This window comes from Mobula birostris, chromosome 7 (assembly GCF_030028105.1).
Source record: "Mobula birostris isolate sMobBir1 chromosome 7, sMobBir1.hap1, whole genome shotgun sequence".
Lineage (NCBI taxonomy): Eukaryota > Metazoa > Chordata > Chondrichthyes > Myliobatiformes > Myliobatidae > Mobula > Mobula birostris.
Genome location: NC_092376.1, coordinates 58,737,526 through 58,754,187, shown reverse-complemented (window position 1 = coordinate 58,754,187; position 16,662 = coordinate 58,737,526). Strand labels below are relative to the sequence as shown.

Here is a 16,662-nt window from a genome sequence, read left to right as displayed (position 1 = left end):
AATATGCATATGATCCAAGACCTCACTACTTATTACCCTCATTTCTTTTGTGTCCATGATGGTCTCCTTTGTAAACACCAAAGAAAAATAGATTGTCTGCTGTGGCTACATTGAGGACCTAATCTATCCCTAGTTACCCCTTTACTGTTAATGTAACTGAAGAACCTCCTGAGATTACCTTTAACCCCACCCATCAAATCTACCTTGCACTCTCATTTTGCTCTCCTGATTTCTCTCTTAGGTTTGCTTAGCTTTTATATTTGTCAACTGACTCATTTGCACCTAGCTGCCTAAAGGTGATGGATTCTTCCTTTTTCCTGACCAGAACCTTGATACCTCTTGTCAGCCAGTTCCCTGACTATACTGTATGTGGTGTGAGCCCTTTGCAGTGTGGGTGCTCCAGTCAGTAATAGGAAAATTGAAATCTCCCGCTAGCACTACCCTGTTATTCTTACAACTTGCTCTATTTTCGACAGATCTGCTCCTCAAATTCCTTTGGACTGTTGAAGGGTCTATGACATAGCCCTACCAAAGTGACCACCCCCTTATTTCTAAGTTCTACTCAAATGGTCTTGTCAGATCCCTTAAATATATCCTCCCTAAGCTCTGACATTGTGATCTCCCTTATCACAAAGGCAGTTAACACCCTCCATTATTAACTGCACCTCTGTCACACTGAAACCATCAGTACACTGGAACATTGAGTAGCCAGTCCTGCCCTTCTTGCAGCCTTGTTTCTGTTATGGCCCCAATATCCCAGTCACTGGTTGCTGCAAGTTCCTACCTTATCTACTGATATGCCTGTTGCCACCACTGCTACGCTTTGCATAGGAAAGGAGCAGTTTTATCATGCATCACGCAAATCCAATGGTGAGACCTGGGCAAGAGATGTCAAGTTATATTTTTTGTAAAATTGTAATGCTGGTTGCTGATTTTTTTTTTGTTCTCTTTAACTGATGTTAAAGAGATTCAGGTATGCTGGAGTAATATAATAACAGATCAAAGCAACGTGCCCAGATACTTGCCCATAAGATTTCAGACCATTGTCAAATTTAGGCCAAGTAAGCACATGCAAACAGATGTAATTACAAATGATAGCTGCACTCCTTGTTCTAGTGTTTTAATTAATAACTAAATTTTATTTGTTTAAAGGGAAGAAAAACAAATTACGTGTATATTACCTGTCCTGGTTAAGAAACAAAATATTACATAATGATCCTGAAGTAGAAAAAAAGCAAGGCTGGACGACAGTCGGTGACTTGGAAGGATGTGTGCATTATAAAGTTGGTAAGAAAATCATGTTAAAACTGTGAACTAGACAAAGTATCAAAATATCAGAACAACACACATCAAAGTTGCTGGTGAACGCAGCAGGCCAGGCAGCATCTGTAGGAAGAGGTGCAGTCGACGTTTCAGGCCGAGACCCTTCGTCAGGACTAACTGAAGGAAGAGTGAGTAAGGGATTTGAAAGTGGGAGGGGGAGGGGGAGATCCAAAATGATAGGAGAAGACAGGAGGGGGAGGGATGGAGTCAAGAACTGGACAAGTGATTGGCAAAAGGAATACGAGAGGATCATGGGACAGGAGGTCCGGGAAGAAAGACAGGGGGTGGGGGAGAGACCCAGAGGATGGGCAAGAGGTATATTCAGAGGGAGAAAAAGGAGAGTGAGAGAAAGAATGTGTGCATAAAAATAAGTAACAGATGGGGTACGAGGGGGAGGTGGGGCCTAGCGGAAGTTAGAGAAGTCGATGTTCATGCCATCAGGTTGGAGGCTACCCAGACGGAATATAAGGTGTTGTTCCTCCAACCTGAGTGTGGCTTCATCTTTACAGCAGAGGAGGCCGTGGATAGACATGTCAGAATTGGAATGGGATGTGGAATTAAAATGTGTGGCCACTGGGAGATCCTGCTTTCTCTGGCGGACAGAGCGTAGATGTTCAGCAAAGCGGTCTCCCAGTCTGCGTCGGGTCTCACCAATATATAAAAGGCCACATCGGGAGCACCGGACGCAGTATATCACCCCAGTCGACTCACAGGTGAAGTGTTGCCTCACCTGGAAGGACTGTTTGGGGCCCTGAATGGTGGTAAGGGAGGAAGTGTAAGGGCATGTGTAGCACTTGTTCCGCTTACACGGATAAGTGCCAGGAGGGAGATCAGTGGGGAGGGATGGGGGGGACGAATGGACAAGGGAGTTGTGGAGGGAGCGATCCCTGCGGAATGCAGAGAGAGGGGAGGAGGGAAAGGTGTGCTTAGTGGTGGGATCCCGTTGGAGGTGGCGGAAGTTACGAAGAATAATATGTTGGACCCGGAGGCTGGTGGGGTGGTAGGTGAGGACCAGGGGAACCCTATTCCTAGTGGGGTGGCGGGAGGATGGAGTGAGAGCAGATGTACATGAAATGGGGGAGATGCGTTTAAGAGCAGGGTGAAAGTTGGAGGCAAAGTTAATAAAGTCAACGAGTTCTGCATGCGTGCAGGAAGCAGCGCCAATGCAGTCGTCGATGTAGCGAAGGAAAAGTGGGGGACAGATACCAGAATAGGCACGGAACATAGATTGTTCCACAAACCCAACAAAAAGGCAGGCATAGCTAGGACCCATACGGGTGCCCATAGCTACACCTTTAGTTTGGAGGAAGTGGGAGGAGCCAAAGGAGAAATTATTAAGAGTAAGGACTAATTCCGCTAGATGGAGCAGAGTGGTGGTAGAGGGGAACTGATTAGGTCTGGAATCCAAAAAGAAGCGTAGAGCTTTGAGACCTTCCTGATGGGGGATGGAAGTATATAACGACTGGACATCCATGGTGAAAATAAAGCGGTGAGGGCCAGGGAACTTAAAATCATCGAAAAGTTTAAGAGCGTGAGAAGTGTCGCGAACATAGGTCGGAAGGGATAAAACAGTGTCGAGGTATGCAGAAATGAGAAAATGAGCCTTTTTGTTGGGTTTGTGGAACAATCTATGTTCCGTGCCTATTCTGGTATCTGTCCCCCACTTTTCCTTCGCTACATCGACGACTGCATTGGCGCTGCTTCCTGCACGCATGCAGAACTCGTTGACTTTATTAACTTTGCCTCCAACTTTCACTCTGCCCTCAAGTTTACCTGGTCCATTTCCCACACCTCCCTCCCCTTTCTAGATCTTTCTGTCTCCGTCTCTGGAGACAGCTTATCCACTGATGTCTACTATAAGCCTACTGACTCTCACAGCTATCTGGACTATTCCTCTTCTCACCCTGTCTCTTGCAAAAACGCCATCCCCTTCTCGCAATTCCTCCGTCTCCGCCGCATCTGCTCTCAGGCTGAGGCTTTTCATTCTAGGACAAGGGAGATGTCTTCATTTTTTAAAGAAAGGGGCTTCCCTTCCTCCACTATCAACTCTGCTCTTAAACGCATCTCCCCCATTTCACGTACATCTACTCTCACTCCATCCTCCCGCCACCTCACTAGGAATAGGGTTCCCCTGGTCCTCACCTACCACCCCACCAGCCTCCGGGTCCAACATATTCTCCGTAACTTCCGCCACCTCCAACGGGATCCCACCACTAAGCACATCTTTCCCTCCCCCCTCTCTCTGCATTCCGCAGGGATCGCTCCCTACACAACTCCCTTGTCCATTCGTCCCCCCCATCCCTCCCCACTGATCCCCCTCCTGGCACTTATCCATGTAAGCGGAACAAGTGCTACACATGCCCTTACACTTCCTCCCTTACCACCATTCAGGGCCCCAAACAGTCCTTCCAGGTGAGGCAACACTTCACCTGTGAGTCGACTGGGGTGATATACTGCGTCCGGTGCTCCTGATGTGGCCTTTTATATATTGGCGAGACCCGATGCAGACTGGGAGACCGCTTTGCTGAACATCTACGCTCTGTCCGCCAGAGAAAGCAGGATCTCCCAGTGGCCACACATTTTAATTCCACATCCCATTCCCATTCTGACATGTCTATCCACGGCCTCTTCTACTGTAAAGATGAAGCCACACTCAGGTTGGAGGAACAACACCTTACATTCCGTCTGGGTAGCCTCCAACCTGATGGCATGAACATCGACTTCTCTAACTTCCGCTAGGCCCTACCTCCCCCTCGTACCCCATCTGTTCTTTATTTTTACGCACACATTCTTTCTCTCACTCTCCTTTTTCTCCCTCTGTCCCTCTGAATATACCTCTTGCCCATCCTCTGGGTCCCCCCCCCCTTGTCTTTCTTCCTGGACCTCCTGTCCCATGATCCTCTCGTATCCCCTTTTGCCAATCACCTGTCCAGCTCTTGGCTCCATCCCTCCCCCTCCTGTCTTCTCCTATCATTTTGGATCTCCCCCTCTCCCTCCAACTTTCAAATCCCTTACTCACTTTTCCTTCAGTTAGTCCTGACGAAGGGTCTCGGCCTGAAACGTCGACTGCACCTCTTCCTACAGATGCTGCCTGGCCTGCTGCGTTCACCAGCAACTTTGATGTGTGTTGCTTGAATTTCCAGCATCTACAGAATTCCTGTTGTTTGCGTTTAAATATCAGAACATTTGATTTGCATCTGTGGCTTTAGAAATGTCTGTTTGGCATTATGGCATTCACTTTGATTTATGTTTAGTACGTGTAAAATGTTAGTTTAAAACTAACACGACATTGTATATCAATGAAAATATTATTGTATGGACTCTGCAGTAGATGGTAATTGTTCAGTGGTGTTGACATAAAGAGCTGCAATGCTTTATTATTTGCTGTGTGCTAAATTGTTACAAAGGGTTTCTGGAAGTAAAAACAGACTTCATTTTCATAGTATAATTTATATTCTTTAGAAATAACTTTACTGAGAAATTGCGGTACTTGCATCCTTTGATATATTCAGAGGAAAGGACATTGATTTCCAAAAGACTGGAGACCCAATCAAGCTTGCTGTTTTCACACTTTTTCAAAACTGCCTTCAGCATTTGTGACCATCTTTCAGCCTATGCTTTTGTACTACCAATGAGAGCTCCTTGGAGATGTTCCATAATGACTTCAGATTTCATATCATGTGTCTTGCCATCAATTCAAATGCAGGCAAAGAAACATCCCAGTGGTTGTTGTCTCCTGTTCTCCCTTGGAAGTAGCACTGATGGTAGACCTGAACAGAGTGCACTCTCAGTAGTCTATCACCGAGAGTGACTCAGTAGTATTGTTACTGGCCAAGCTAGGTAAGGAGTGTAGTTACCAGACTGGGACTTCAGCGGATGATGAGAGAAACACTGAGTTGTAGAGACTGACCAATCTCTGTAGATATTTGTCCATGACACAGTTGGTAGGAGCGACCACTCTTTTGAAGGCAAAGTTCTGGCTTTGATGCCGAACACACAAGTGTTGTGCTGTGTGACACAGCTATTCTGTTAAATTTGAAACTTTGGTTAGTGCCACTGGATTGGAAGAGGTATGAAATTCAAGGGAGGGAATATCATGTAATAAGGACTTTGGAGGTTGTAAAGTGTTTGTGTCCATTTCCAACGAAGTCCTGCTCATCCTGAAATTGGATCAGACACTTCCAATCACATTTCATTTGAATGCTGGTGCCATTTTATTAATCACAAATTCAATCAAAGTATTGCGACCCTTGACTTCTATCATTCACTTGCAGTAAAACCAGAAGTACATAATGAAGAAAAGTTGGGAGCCGCAATAATTTGCAGCGTTTGTGTGCTGTGTGACTATGATCGCTGCGACTGGAGTCCAATCATGACCCATGGTCTGAAGGTCCAGCATCCAAAACTAGGCTGTTTTAACCCCTTCACCACCTCCACCCCAATGTTCCTTTGTTGATATTTCCCTTGATAGTATTTTTTTTCTCTTTTAAGTAATGAAGTTTTGTTTTGGTAATGCTTGATATGAAATTAGAGAAGATCTGTTTTTCTAATCAGAAATTAGAGCATCTGTTTTGCACATCAAGCATAGGTGAAATGTGTGCTTTATTCTCAAGGATGTTGGTGGCTGACCATGTCCAGATGTTTAGTTTAGACGGACGTTTGCAGTGATGTCTGTGTGAGTAGGTGAGAAACAAATCCAAGGCAACTTTGGATTTTTCGAGGGTAGTGTTAAGTGATAAGTGGGGTGGAAGAGAATCTAAGAAATTCAGTTGATAACCCAAGCTCTTTTCATGGGATATTCAAATAGATTGAGAATTTTAAGTTGCAAGTTCCTTGTCTCAAACCACAGATTCCAAACCTTGAATTGCACACATCTGAGCATGTGATGACAAGTGACGTAAATGGGATACAATGTGCAATGATGACACTGCCAGATATTAAACTTACAAGTGAAACTCAGCCTTCACCAGCACTAGTGGAAACAAGTAGGCTAATTTGTTGCTCTTTAAAGAAAGACCTAACCTGGACCATTACTTGAATTGGGCTGAGGGTCTATTGCAGACAATAACAAAGAATTCAAGTTGAACACCGTGCATTTTGCAAGCTCGGAAATCTGAGCTTTTGTTACATTGAGGCTGAATTAGTCCCTTTCAATCCCTGCCTCTAATGTCTTCTTTGGCCAGAAGTGTATCCAGTACATTGCAGGACCAGCTATGTTCCTGAACTTGCCTCACCAATGCTCTTAAGAGCTCAGTTCACAACAGCATGTTATCCTGGAATTTTGTGCTATGCACACTTCCCCAGAAATTGTGAGGAGATTAATAAATGCAAATATGTTGAAAGCATATGGATTGCTTGATATGTGCTCATAAAACCTCCTTTGATGTGTGTGGAGAAGAATCACTATTCTACAACTGCTTATGAAGCTTGCTGATCCACTGTTCAGAACCATTTTAAGCAAAGTACAGCTCCCTTGGCTAGTTGCTTTTTGAGAGCAAATGCGGAAGAAAATTACATTTTATTGCAATCACAAGAGGAAAGCAAGAAAATTGGACAGTAAATGTTGATTTAATTAAACAGTCATACTGCACTGTAGTCTCTGTTGTGACTTGACTTTTCTACAGTTTTGTTTAGTGTATTTCAAAATAATAGAAATTACTTGAAATTTATGCTGCCTTAGTAGTTCTGTTCTTATTTTTCAACCAGGAATTTGCCAGTGTAGAGCTTTCACTGTGATTAAGGTAAAGGTTATAGGAAATAATTAAGATCTTAATGCTCATTCTAAATTACTTCCATCTTGCCTCTTGTACATTAATAATTCAGTTTTATCAAAATGTTTTTAAAACAGATTGCAGAATAGGAATTCTGTGGGGGAAAACTTTTTTAAGCAAGAGTCATGTGTATAGGTTAATAGCATAGTTTTGTTTGTACTATTAACAGTGACAGTAGCTGGTAAATATTCAGCCATCTCCCTTTAACACCTTACAGGTTCAGCACTCAGAGGATTATTTGTTAAAATTTTAAATTATTATTAAACATCTTTCGCACAGCTTATTAGTCTAACACACAATGTATTTTCTAGCTGACGTCAATGCGTATTATGTGCCTTTCCCCCAGCTAAAGCAGAACAAATGGCAAACTGAAGAAATGAGAAATGATTTTTAATTTTTCTGAATAACAATATGAAACATCCTTATTGAAAATGCAATGTGATTTCATTTTACCACCTTCTATTTGATCGAATATTTTTTAAAAAATCTACAAAAGCAGAACAACTGCTGTGGTATACTGCAGTCCTTCTGCATTTTAGAAGGGCGGGGTGGGAATTGTGGGACAGAATTTGTTCTTGGTCACTTGAACAACATCCAAAGTTGTAGCTGTGCATAGTACTCTGCCTCTGAGATTGAGTTCTGTTCAAGTAAATAAAAATTAATTTTGGCAACAGTATATGATGAGCCCTGAATACTTAAGTTAGTTTATCATAAACAAACAAAGATAAAATTAAAACTCCAGTGTATTTCAGAATTAAAACCTTCCAAAAATCCATAGATTCCAAGAGTTTTCAGGATTGGCGTATAGCAAATGGAAATGGCATCTGTAGTAAGAAAATTACTAGAATCTGCTGCTCAGAAATTGGTATCAGGGAATTCATTGTAACTAACAGAACAGATCATGGCGAACCAGTAGAAATGGTGCATTTGGACTTTTAGAATGTTTGATAAGATACTACATGAGGTTAGTTTTGTGATGAGCTGGTGTGGAAGGATGAACATTTGACTAACAAAGGCAGTGAGTAGGGATAGTTGGATCATGTTTGGAGTGAGAGTCTTAATTCTTGAGGGTACCGTGGGGATTAATGCCAGAGATCCAATTGTCTGCATCTGTATGAGTTAAAATCAGGTTTATTATCACTGACTTAAATGAAATTTGTTGGTTTGTGGCAGCAGTGCAGTGCAAGATACAATAATTACAATAGATTACAAAATAATTAAGTAATGCAAGAAGGGAATAATAAGGTGTTTGTGGTGCCCAATACCAGAATTCATGGTCTCAAAAAAAGACGTCAACCATCCAGTCCATGGCTATCTGTGCTATCACGTATCGATCTTTTTTTAAATTTAGCACTTTACTAGCCTAGTGGTTGCATGCTGAAGCTGTTTTACTTCTGCTGATACAATGCTAAAATCAATTTCTTTTTCCAGTAAAGTACGAAAGGATCAAGTTTTTAGTGATTGCTTTGAAGAATTCTGTTGAAGTCTATGCATGGGCACCAAAGCCATACCACAAATTTATGGCCTTTAAGGTAAGTAATAAATCCTGAAAGTAAGTTACATACGCTGATCACTCATCACTACTTGCTGAAACTCCTGCAACATTCTACTTGATCCATCTCATTAAACATTGACTAACTTCATCACTCCCCACAGTGACTGAAAAATGTCCCATCTATAAGATGCACTGCAGCGGTTTGCCAATACTACAGATTGCAGCATCTCCCAAGCCCACAATCCACACTGGAGGACTAAGGCAGCAGGTGTCAGAAAGTGAACACCATTGGAATATTTTGCTCCAAGTCACAATCCATCCTGATGGGAATATATTGGCATTCCTTCACCATTGCTGGGTTGAAATACTGAAATTTTCCTTAATGTGGACTGCATTGCTCAATTAGGTGGGTTACCATCACCTCTGAGGGAAGTTTGTGATGGAAAACAGCTGGCTGGCTGTGCCAGCAAAGCCTGTATTTCAAAGCGGCAACAGGAGTGTCATTTGAGACATTAAAATTAATCTTGAATATAATGCATCATTGCAGTCAGATCCTTTTGTGCTTCTGCTACCATGTAGTTGTCGATTGAATCCTGTGTATGGCTTATTTTAGGCCATTTCATGATAGCCTATCCTATTCATTGTGCATCCCACTGTGCACTTTTGTTTGTTGGAAAAATTAACAAATAAATGTCACCGTGCTTACCCGTAATGTTAGGGAGAAAACATGCTGAGATTTTAACCAATACTCAGATATCATCTCTGTTGGATATACATTTGCTGTCAATAGAACACCTACATGTCTAGAAATTGACTCTTAGATGAAATACAATATGCAGGAGTCATGCTGTGACTTTCATAGTGTGAATTTTATGCAAGGTAAGCCAGTTATTAGATAGATTGTTCCCTCATTGAGAGAATCATCTATGATTTATTTACATTGCATGTATGGTCAGTACAATAACTGCATGGATTTATCAGAAAAATTTTATGACTCAATGATCTGACATTCACATTGTATTTTTCTGTCAGAATTATTACTGCTATCCTAAAAGACACTCCCCTCTGGCTCTGTGAGTTTTCAGATCCCACTCACATTCCTTGACCATCATGAAGCACTCCAATGCAGCTTTGTTTGTCATTCATATTCACTCATACCTAACCTCTCTTGTAAACATGCGTCCAATTGTTCCTTCTGTTTTGCTCTCTGCCCGGCCTCTGCCAGCTGCCCAAGCTTGCTCTCAAGCTAGATTTGGTTTCAAATGACATTACAATAATGTTCACATTATTGGGACAACGAAAATCTAGTTGATCCTGCTCAATCTTGATGCAGTAACAGACTTCAAGGTGAAGAGTTGAAAGTCGAGCTTATCCCTTTAAGAGCACGTTGATGAGCAGATGAAATACAGGACAATATAGTGGTTTTCATGCAATGCAAAGCACTTCCTAATGCCAAATTGAATTCTCAGTTGTCAATTGGTTTGAGTTCTAATCCTAATCAGTTACTGGAGTAAATATTGATGCGTATTTGAGAATTTTTTTTTTTAATCTTTGAGTAATTTTAATTCACGCTTAGAGTATTGTGAAGTAAACTGTATTTTAAGTCATGGTTTTGAATTATTTAAATGAGTCTATAGACTTTCACAGATAATATGATGACTGCCTTTTATCCATATAAATCTCAATTCAATTGTTTTGATTATTCATCTAAAAGTGAGCCTGAATATGAAGTTCTTGTTTTTTTCCTTGCAGTCTTTTACAGACCTGCTGCACAGGCCATTACTGGTAGATCTCACAGTGGAAGAAGGGCAGAGGCTAAAAGTGATCTATGGCTCTAGCACTGGCTTCCACGCAGTTGATGTGGACTCTGGGACAGTTTATGATATTTATCTACCAACGCATGTAAGATTGTGTTCATTGACATATCTTAGTGGTCCGTAATAGGATTCAAATACTTCTATGTTCTAACAACTGTTCATTTGCATAGTAATAAGAACAGAGATTAAGCTCTATTAAAAAGCGAACATGGTTTGATTTGAAGTAAAATTAATCTGTTTTTGATCAAGATGGAGTTTGTTTTATTTCACTATTGTGGTGGACTAGTTAAAGCAATAGAAGTGTTAAAGTACTCTTATTTACAAAACAAGCTCAAAATTTCTTTAAATGGGCTAATTGTTGTAAATAGAATTTGAACTCTTATTCCATACATCAATCAGAAATCTCACTTGGAATATTAACAGTCTGTCTTATATTCTTATAATGTTCATCAATTGTCTTTTGATATGGAACTGCAGAATGCTGCTTGATTATTAACTTAATCAAATAACAATACATGTGGATTGAAGTTTGCTTCTTGAATATAATTGAATAAATAGTAATTCTATTTCCAACAGATCCAAAGCAGCATCCAACCACACGCCATTATTATACTTCCAAATACAGATGGAATGGAGCTGTTGGTATGTTATGAAGATGAAGGAGTATATGTTAACACCTATGGAAGAATTACTAAGGATGTGGTTTTACAATGGGGAGAGATGCCTACATCTGTTGGTATGTAAATGTGATGGCACTATTTCAAAATGGTATCTGTTGAAATGGATAGGGAGCATATGATGGGTTGTCTTATGAAAAGATCATTAAGAAAGTTATTTATTTTGAAGTAAAGCTACATTTTCATTTTATTCTTTTGTACTGAATGTAGTAGCAGTCAACAAATTATATAATACTTTACCTTGGTACCTTTTTAACACGCTTGTAAATATCTAGAAATTGAGAAATTTATATTTTATTGTCCTGACCAAAATCTGTCCTTCAGTCCTTGCAACTTTCAATTATTGCCATTTTGGATTATGTACAGGAAGAGGATGAATAAAATCGTCTCCTAGATGAAATTGTGGAACCTCGCTCTCCTAATGGTCAAGCACATGTTGGGGATATTTGAGCTAATGTAATATTAATGCATCATATTAATCATTTAGTTTGTAAATTGATCAATTGCTTATTAAAAAACAAATTGGTGCTCTCATTAAAAATCACTTAAAAATGCATTTATATAAATTAGTGATCACATTGCTAACATTTATATTTGCAGATAATCTGTTGAATTTTCATGATGTAATAATACTTAGAATTTAAATATCTTTTTATAGTATAAATATCTATTTCTAAGCTCTTGAGCACTTTAACAGCATATTTGCAATATGTCCTATCTAGAAATTTTTCATTTAAAAATTCTGTTATTAGGCCATATATTGCAGTCTGATCCCCAAACCTGCATGAACTATCTCTTTATCCTCGAATGAAAAGTAAAATTCTATGCATGACAGATATTTACAGTACCCACATCGCAAGTCATAATTAAATCTCACATATCTTGCTAATCCATTATATTCCTTTCAACCAAAAGGATACCCTAAATCCTTTACTGTATCACAGCATCTAATTTTATTTATACGGTATATCTATTACTACTGATTGCAGAGGCTACGTCTTCATTTTTGAAATTCTGATGATTTTAATTTTTTTTAAATCAGCTTATATCCGATCCAATCAGATAATGGGTTGGGGAGAAAAGGCTATTGAAATTCGTTCAGTGGAAACTGGGCATTTGGATGGTGTATTTATGCACAAAAGAGCACAGCGACTAAAATTCCTGTGTGAGCGAAATGACAAGGTATGTGAGTCTTTTCACTGCGGATCGAAACACATTTAACTTATGATTACACTTGAGTATGTGCAAACTTGGCTTATGTGTCACATCTTCTGTTTCCCCTTAAGGTCTTTTTTGCATCAGTTCGTTCTGGTGGAAGCAGCCAGGTTTACTTCATGACTCTTGGTAGGAGTTCACTTCTCAGCTGGTAGAAAAGCAAGTCATGGTTTGAGAGAAACCAGTGTCTACTCAAGATCTTTAAAGCCTTGAATGAATTAACAACTGGAGAACAAACTGCACTGATGTAACGCATTGCCCAAATCTATCACTAAAATTAAAGTGAACTGAAATGAGGCTGCAATGCCAATGGTGCTGTGATAATTTTACTGTTGGGTGACTGCCAGTCTAGAATAGAAAACAAAACCTCATCTCAATTACATCATCCCTTGGCTTAAGATGTCTGCTTTTTACTTGAGAAAAGAGCCCAGTGAATGCGGGAGGTTGGTTCTAATGTAGTCAGACAAAGGAGACGAGGAAGCAGTGGTAGGCAGACAATAAAGAATTGGGTATCATGGGTGAGGGGAATCTGATTTTTTTTTCAAATGTATATCATTCTAAGTGACTTTTTGTAAGGTGATGGATGTTTTAGAAAGGAAGAAAATGCAAGTTTGGAATTTTAATTGAAATGTGAATGACAGATTAGGAGAAGGTCTTTGCAATGGGAAGGTGTATTTGCTCTTTTTCTGTATATCAGGTTTTGCTTGTGTTTGCAATCTTTTTTTAAAAAAAAGTAAATCGAAATTTGTGCAGTGGACGAGGTTTTGAGATTTGTATGAGGCAGACCGGAAACTTGACATTTGGTTACAGTATTAAAGCTGCCTCTCCGTGGTTAGACTATTTGTAGCAGTGCAAAAGCAGTTTAACAAATCTTGCACACATAAATTGCCCAAACTACTTTAAAAAAATTTTATTTTGCCTACCTCATTTGTTTAAGAAAGGAAAAGAGGTGGTTTAGTCATTTTAATGTTATTTGTATCTGAAACTTGCATCTTTGTCTAATTTAAAGTTTATTAATACCAAATTTAGGATGAAATGTTGACTGTTGGTTAAATTGTAGCTCGTTTTAGTAGGCAAACTGTGTGAACTTTTTGTAATTGGAAGATACCAGCTGTGAGCAGAAACAGATAAATTAGTAGTCAGCTGTTGTGCTTATAAGTAGGATGAGGAGGCAGGTAATCAGCTGTTTCTATGTGTGGTCAAAGCAATAGCTACAGTTGTGCTCCTCCATGTATATGCACAGCAGCAACTGACATTCTTGTTACTCAGCAGAATTGGATTTAAATAGCAGTTTGGAAATAGTTTTACTAAGCTATTCTATTGCATTAGAATAAACTGTATATGTAGTAGGGATCAGGTGGTTGATTTAAGATGCAATGCACTAAAAACACTTAATTTCAAGAATGTAGTAAAACTGCTTATCAATACAGTATATCTTCCCATATTTAGATCCAAAATTCCAGCTCTGGAATGATTTTTTTTAATATCACTGTAAACAGAATTTTATTTTACAAATGTTAGACATTTACAAATGTGTCTACAGTAATAATCTGTTGAATTGTCACTCAATTACTTGAGAAACCTATTGTGTATAATATACTATACTGTCGTAATAATGCACAGTAGCATTATATTGATCCAATGATATGTTAAACTTTTTTTTGGTACTTTTGTAAACAGCTGCCTTATGCTGTTATGTGCACAGGTTCTCAATACTTTACAGGGCTTAGTTCTCTTAGAAGAGGCTATACTTTCTGCAGTGAAATTTTCTCAGGCTGGTACAAGGAGGCTGAAGGTGTACCATGGGAATGTTTCATTTACTCTTGTCACTGTGATCTTTTTTCTCTAACACCTGTTCACTGAATAATTTGCAATTGTCTCTCCTATGCCATCCATGTGGAACTATGAAAGTAATTGTAGGAACTTCCTGACATAAGTAGGTTTACTGTGAGCAGAATATTTTTGGATTTAAAATAAAACACTGTTAAAGGTCTTGATGTTAGAGATATTTCCTCTCAGCAGAGTCTGTGATTGGCAACTCCCATCTATGAGAAGTGCCATGGTGGTGTAACAGTATTAAAATACCACTATCTCTTTTGTTTTAAAAATAATTTCGTCACATTGTTTCAATGCTTTCTGAGTAGGTAATAATGCCTATAATTTTAAATGCTAATACTTTGTTTGAAAGTCATATAACTTGTTATATGACTACAGTGTCTATCTTATGCACGTTATGTTCGAGAAAATGTTTACAAAATTGTTTTGTTACACTAATGTACATCACATATATTTATGTTTTTTTCTGAAATGATCTGTTTTAGTTTTAGTTTTGTATTGCAAGTACACTTGATGTTTATAACCCTGAACTCTGCTGATAATTAAGAAACTGATATAAAAAATAAACTGAGGTGTACTGTGTCTAACTGCAAAGCAGATTGGGAAATACAGTTACAAGTAAACCTCTTCAAACAGTTTTCTCCAATGTGGTCTAACTTATGTCTTCGTGTATTATGAGAATTCCTGTATTTTCCCTGAAGTTCATTTTTTCTTGAATAAAATCAACTTAATGCACATTGTGCATAAATAAACACAGTGGTTTTATGAAGCATGTTTAGTCAGTAAATATTTCCTTTCCTCTGACAACTTAATGTCCTGCACCTAAAAGGAAAGCACTTGATTCCAAGTTTCTCTAAGCGAACTTAAGGACGTGCATGAGTACCTTGTGTAAAAAGATTCCTAATGTTAATGGTCCACCCTTCTAAGAGTGAATCTGCCTTCTATTTGTGTCTCCCTATACCACAGTGCACATCTAAATGAGGGATAAATGTTCTGCCTGGCAAACGCATCTTTACGGAAGGAAAAGTTAACAGAATCTGAGAAATAAAAACAAAAAGTGCTGGAAATGCACAACTAGTCAAGCTGCATCAGTGGAGAGAGTAACATTAAATGTTCTGGGTCAACAAACTTCCATTAGAAATCAGAAGCAAACTTAAAATATTTCAGAGATGTTTGAGGGATGAGCTGAACAAATAAAATGTCATATGGTGAAGATCAAAAGGAATTAAGTGATAGGTAGCATTGATAACTGATTGAGGGAGGCCTTGTCATCTGGTCTTTATTGCATTAATGTCTGTGGGAAAGGGAGATGAAAGTTATTTTCTGTTTCTTTTTTGCTTCTCTTCATCATCTGGCTAAAGTTAGCTCATCAGGTGATATTGCACGGGAAAGCCACTGGACCTGAATTTAATAATTTCTGTAGTCAAATCGTTGTTTGAAATTTCTTTCTTTTTAAGTACACACATCAACCACACTGCATCATCCTCCAGAATCATTAGAACCAAGATAAATTGGGGAGCATTTTCATGTTAATAGATTGTCTATCCAAGAGTGAATTGCTTTTAAATTCTAATTTAAAAATGTCTCCTTTCTTGCATATACAGTGGATTCTGGTTAATTGGTCTATCAGTTAATCGGGGCAGCTACTTTATTTGGGGCAATTCTTGAGGAACAAAAACTAATCAAGAAAACAGCTGGAATTCCCTTTGTTTATCCGGGACACAGTGCCACTTATTCGGGTCAAGAAACTGTTGCCAAACAGTTTATAATTAGAGTCAGTTGCCTGCACTTGCCTGGCTGTTAAGAAACTATACCATGCTTCAAGTGAACAATTTTTAAGTAACATCAGTTTTGTGTGTTTATCCTCAAAAATCAGTGATTTTTGTCACTGATGGTGAGAAATAAGCAATAAGATAATTCAGAGCTGTTTTACTCACTGTGGTTTCAAGCATTCAGGCTTGGAGGTGCCAGAAATGGCCGTGAATGAAAATGAAAATATTTCACTGCTTCTAGTTGGTAATTAAGAAGAATTTGAAGGTATTGACAATCATCTTGAAAGTTACAATGAAAATTGAAGATTTGGAGGATGCATGATCAACAGCATTATATGAAGGCCGTCCATTATCTGCACTAGATATCTGCATTGATTTTATTCATTTACAGTCAAAAAATGCAATGGGATTAATTCCTCTGTTGGTAAGTATCAGGAACTAGTACAGTGTTGTAGTACTGTAATAGTATTGGCAGTGTTCTAATTTGTTCACATAAATACATAATTTGTTACTTAGTGTGTCTTTTATTATGGCTTTTTAACTATTTCCATGAAACTTTGGCTAATTGGGGCCAAAATGCACTGGTCCTGATGTGCTCCAATTAACCAGGATCCACTGTATATAATATTGTTCATGTGTCTATTTCTGATATATAAGATAAATAGTCTGCTACTTCAGAAATGCCACATAGCTGAATTTTGATTGTGTGCATGTCTCAGAGCCACAATCTCTATTTGACAAGCGGAATTGACAAGA

At 38.9% G+C, this 16,662-nt stretch overlaps 1 protein-coding gene across 5 annotated transcripts in view; it reads left to right on the top strand.

Annotated features, from left to right (window-relative positions):
• The window catches only part of LOC140200235 (mitogen-activated protein kinase kinase kinase kinase 4), a 286,211-nt gene extending 271,308 nt beyond the window's left edge, over positions 1–14,903 (top strand). For all 5 annotated transcript variants that reach the window (XM_072263252.1, XM_072263247.1, XM_072263251.1 and 2 more), the window contains 6 exons: positions 1,153–1,287; positions 8,526–8,626; positions 10,342–10,491; positions 10,983–11,142; positions 12,126–12,265; positions 12,370–14,903. In XM_072263252.1, the coding sequence (XP_072119353.1) occupies positions 1,153–1,287; positions 8,526–8,626; positions 10,342–10,491; positions 10,983–11,142; positions 12,126–12,265; positions 12,370–12,453 (770 nt within the window). In that variant the 3' untranslated portion in view covers positions 12,454–14,903. The remainder of the gene's footprint in view (positions 1–1,152; positions 1,288–8,525; positions 8,627–10,341; positions 10,492–10,982; positions 11,143–12,125; positions 12,266–12,369) is intronic.
• The last annotated feature ends 1,759 nt before the right edge of the window (positions 14,904–16,662 follow it).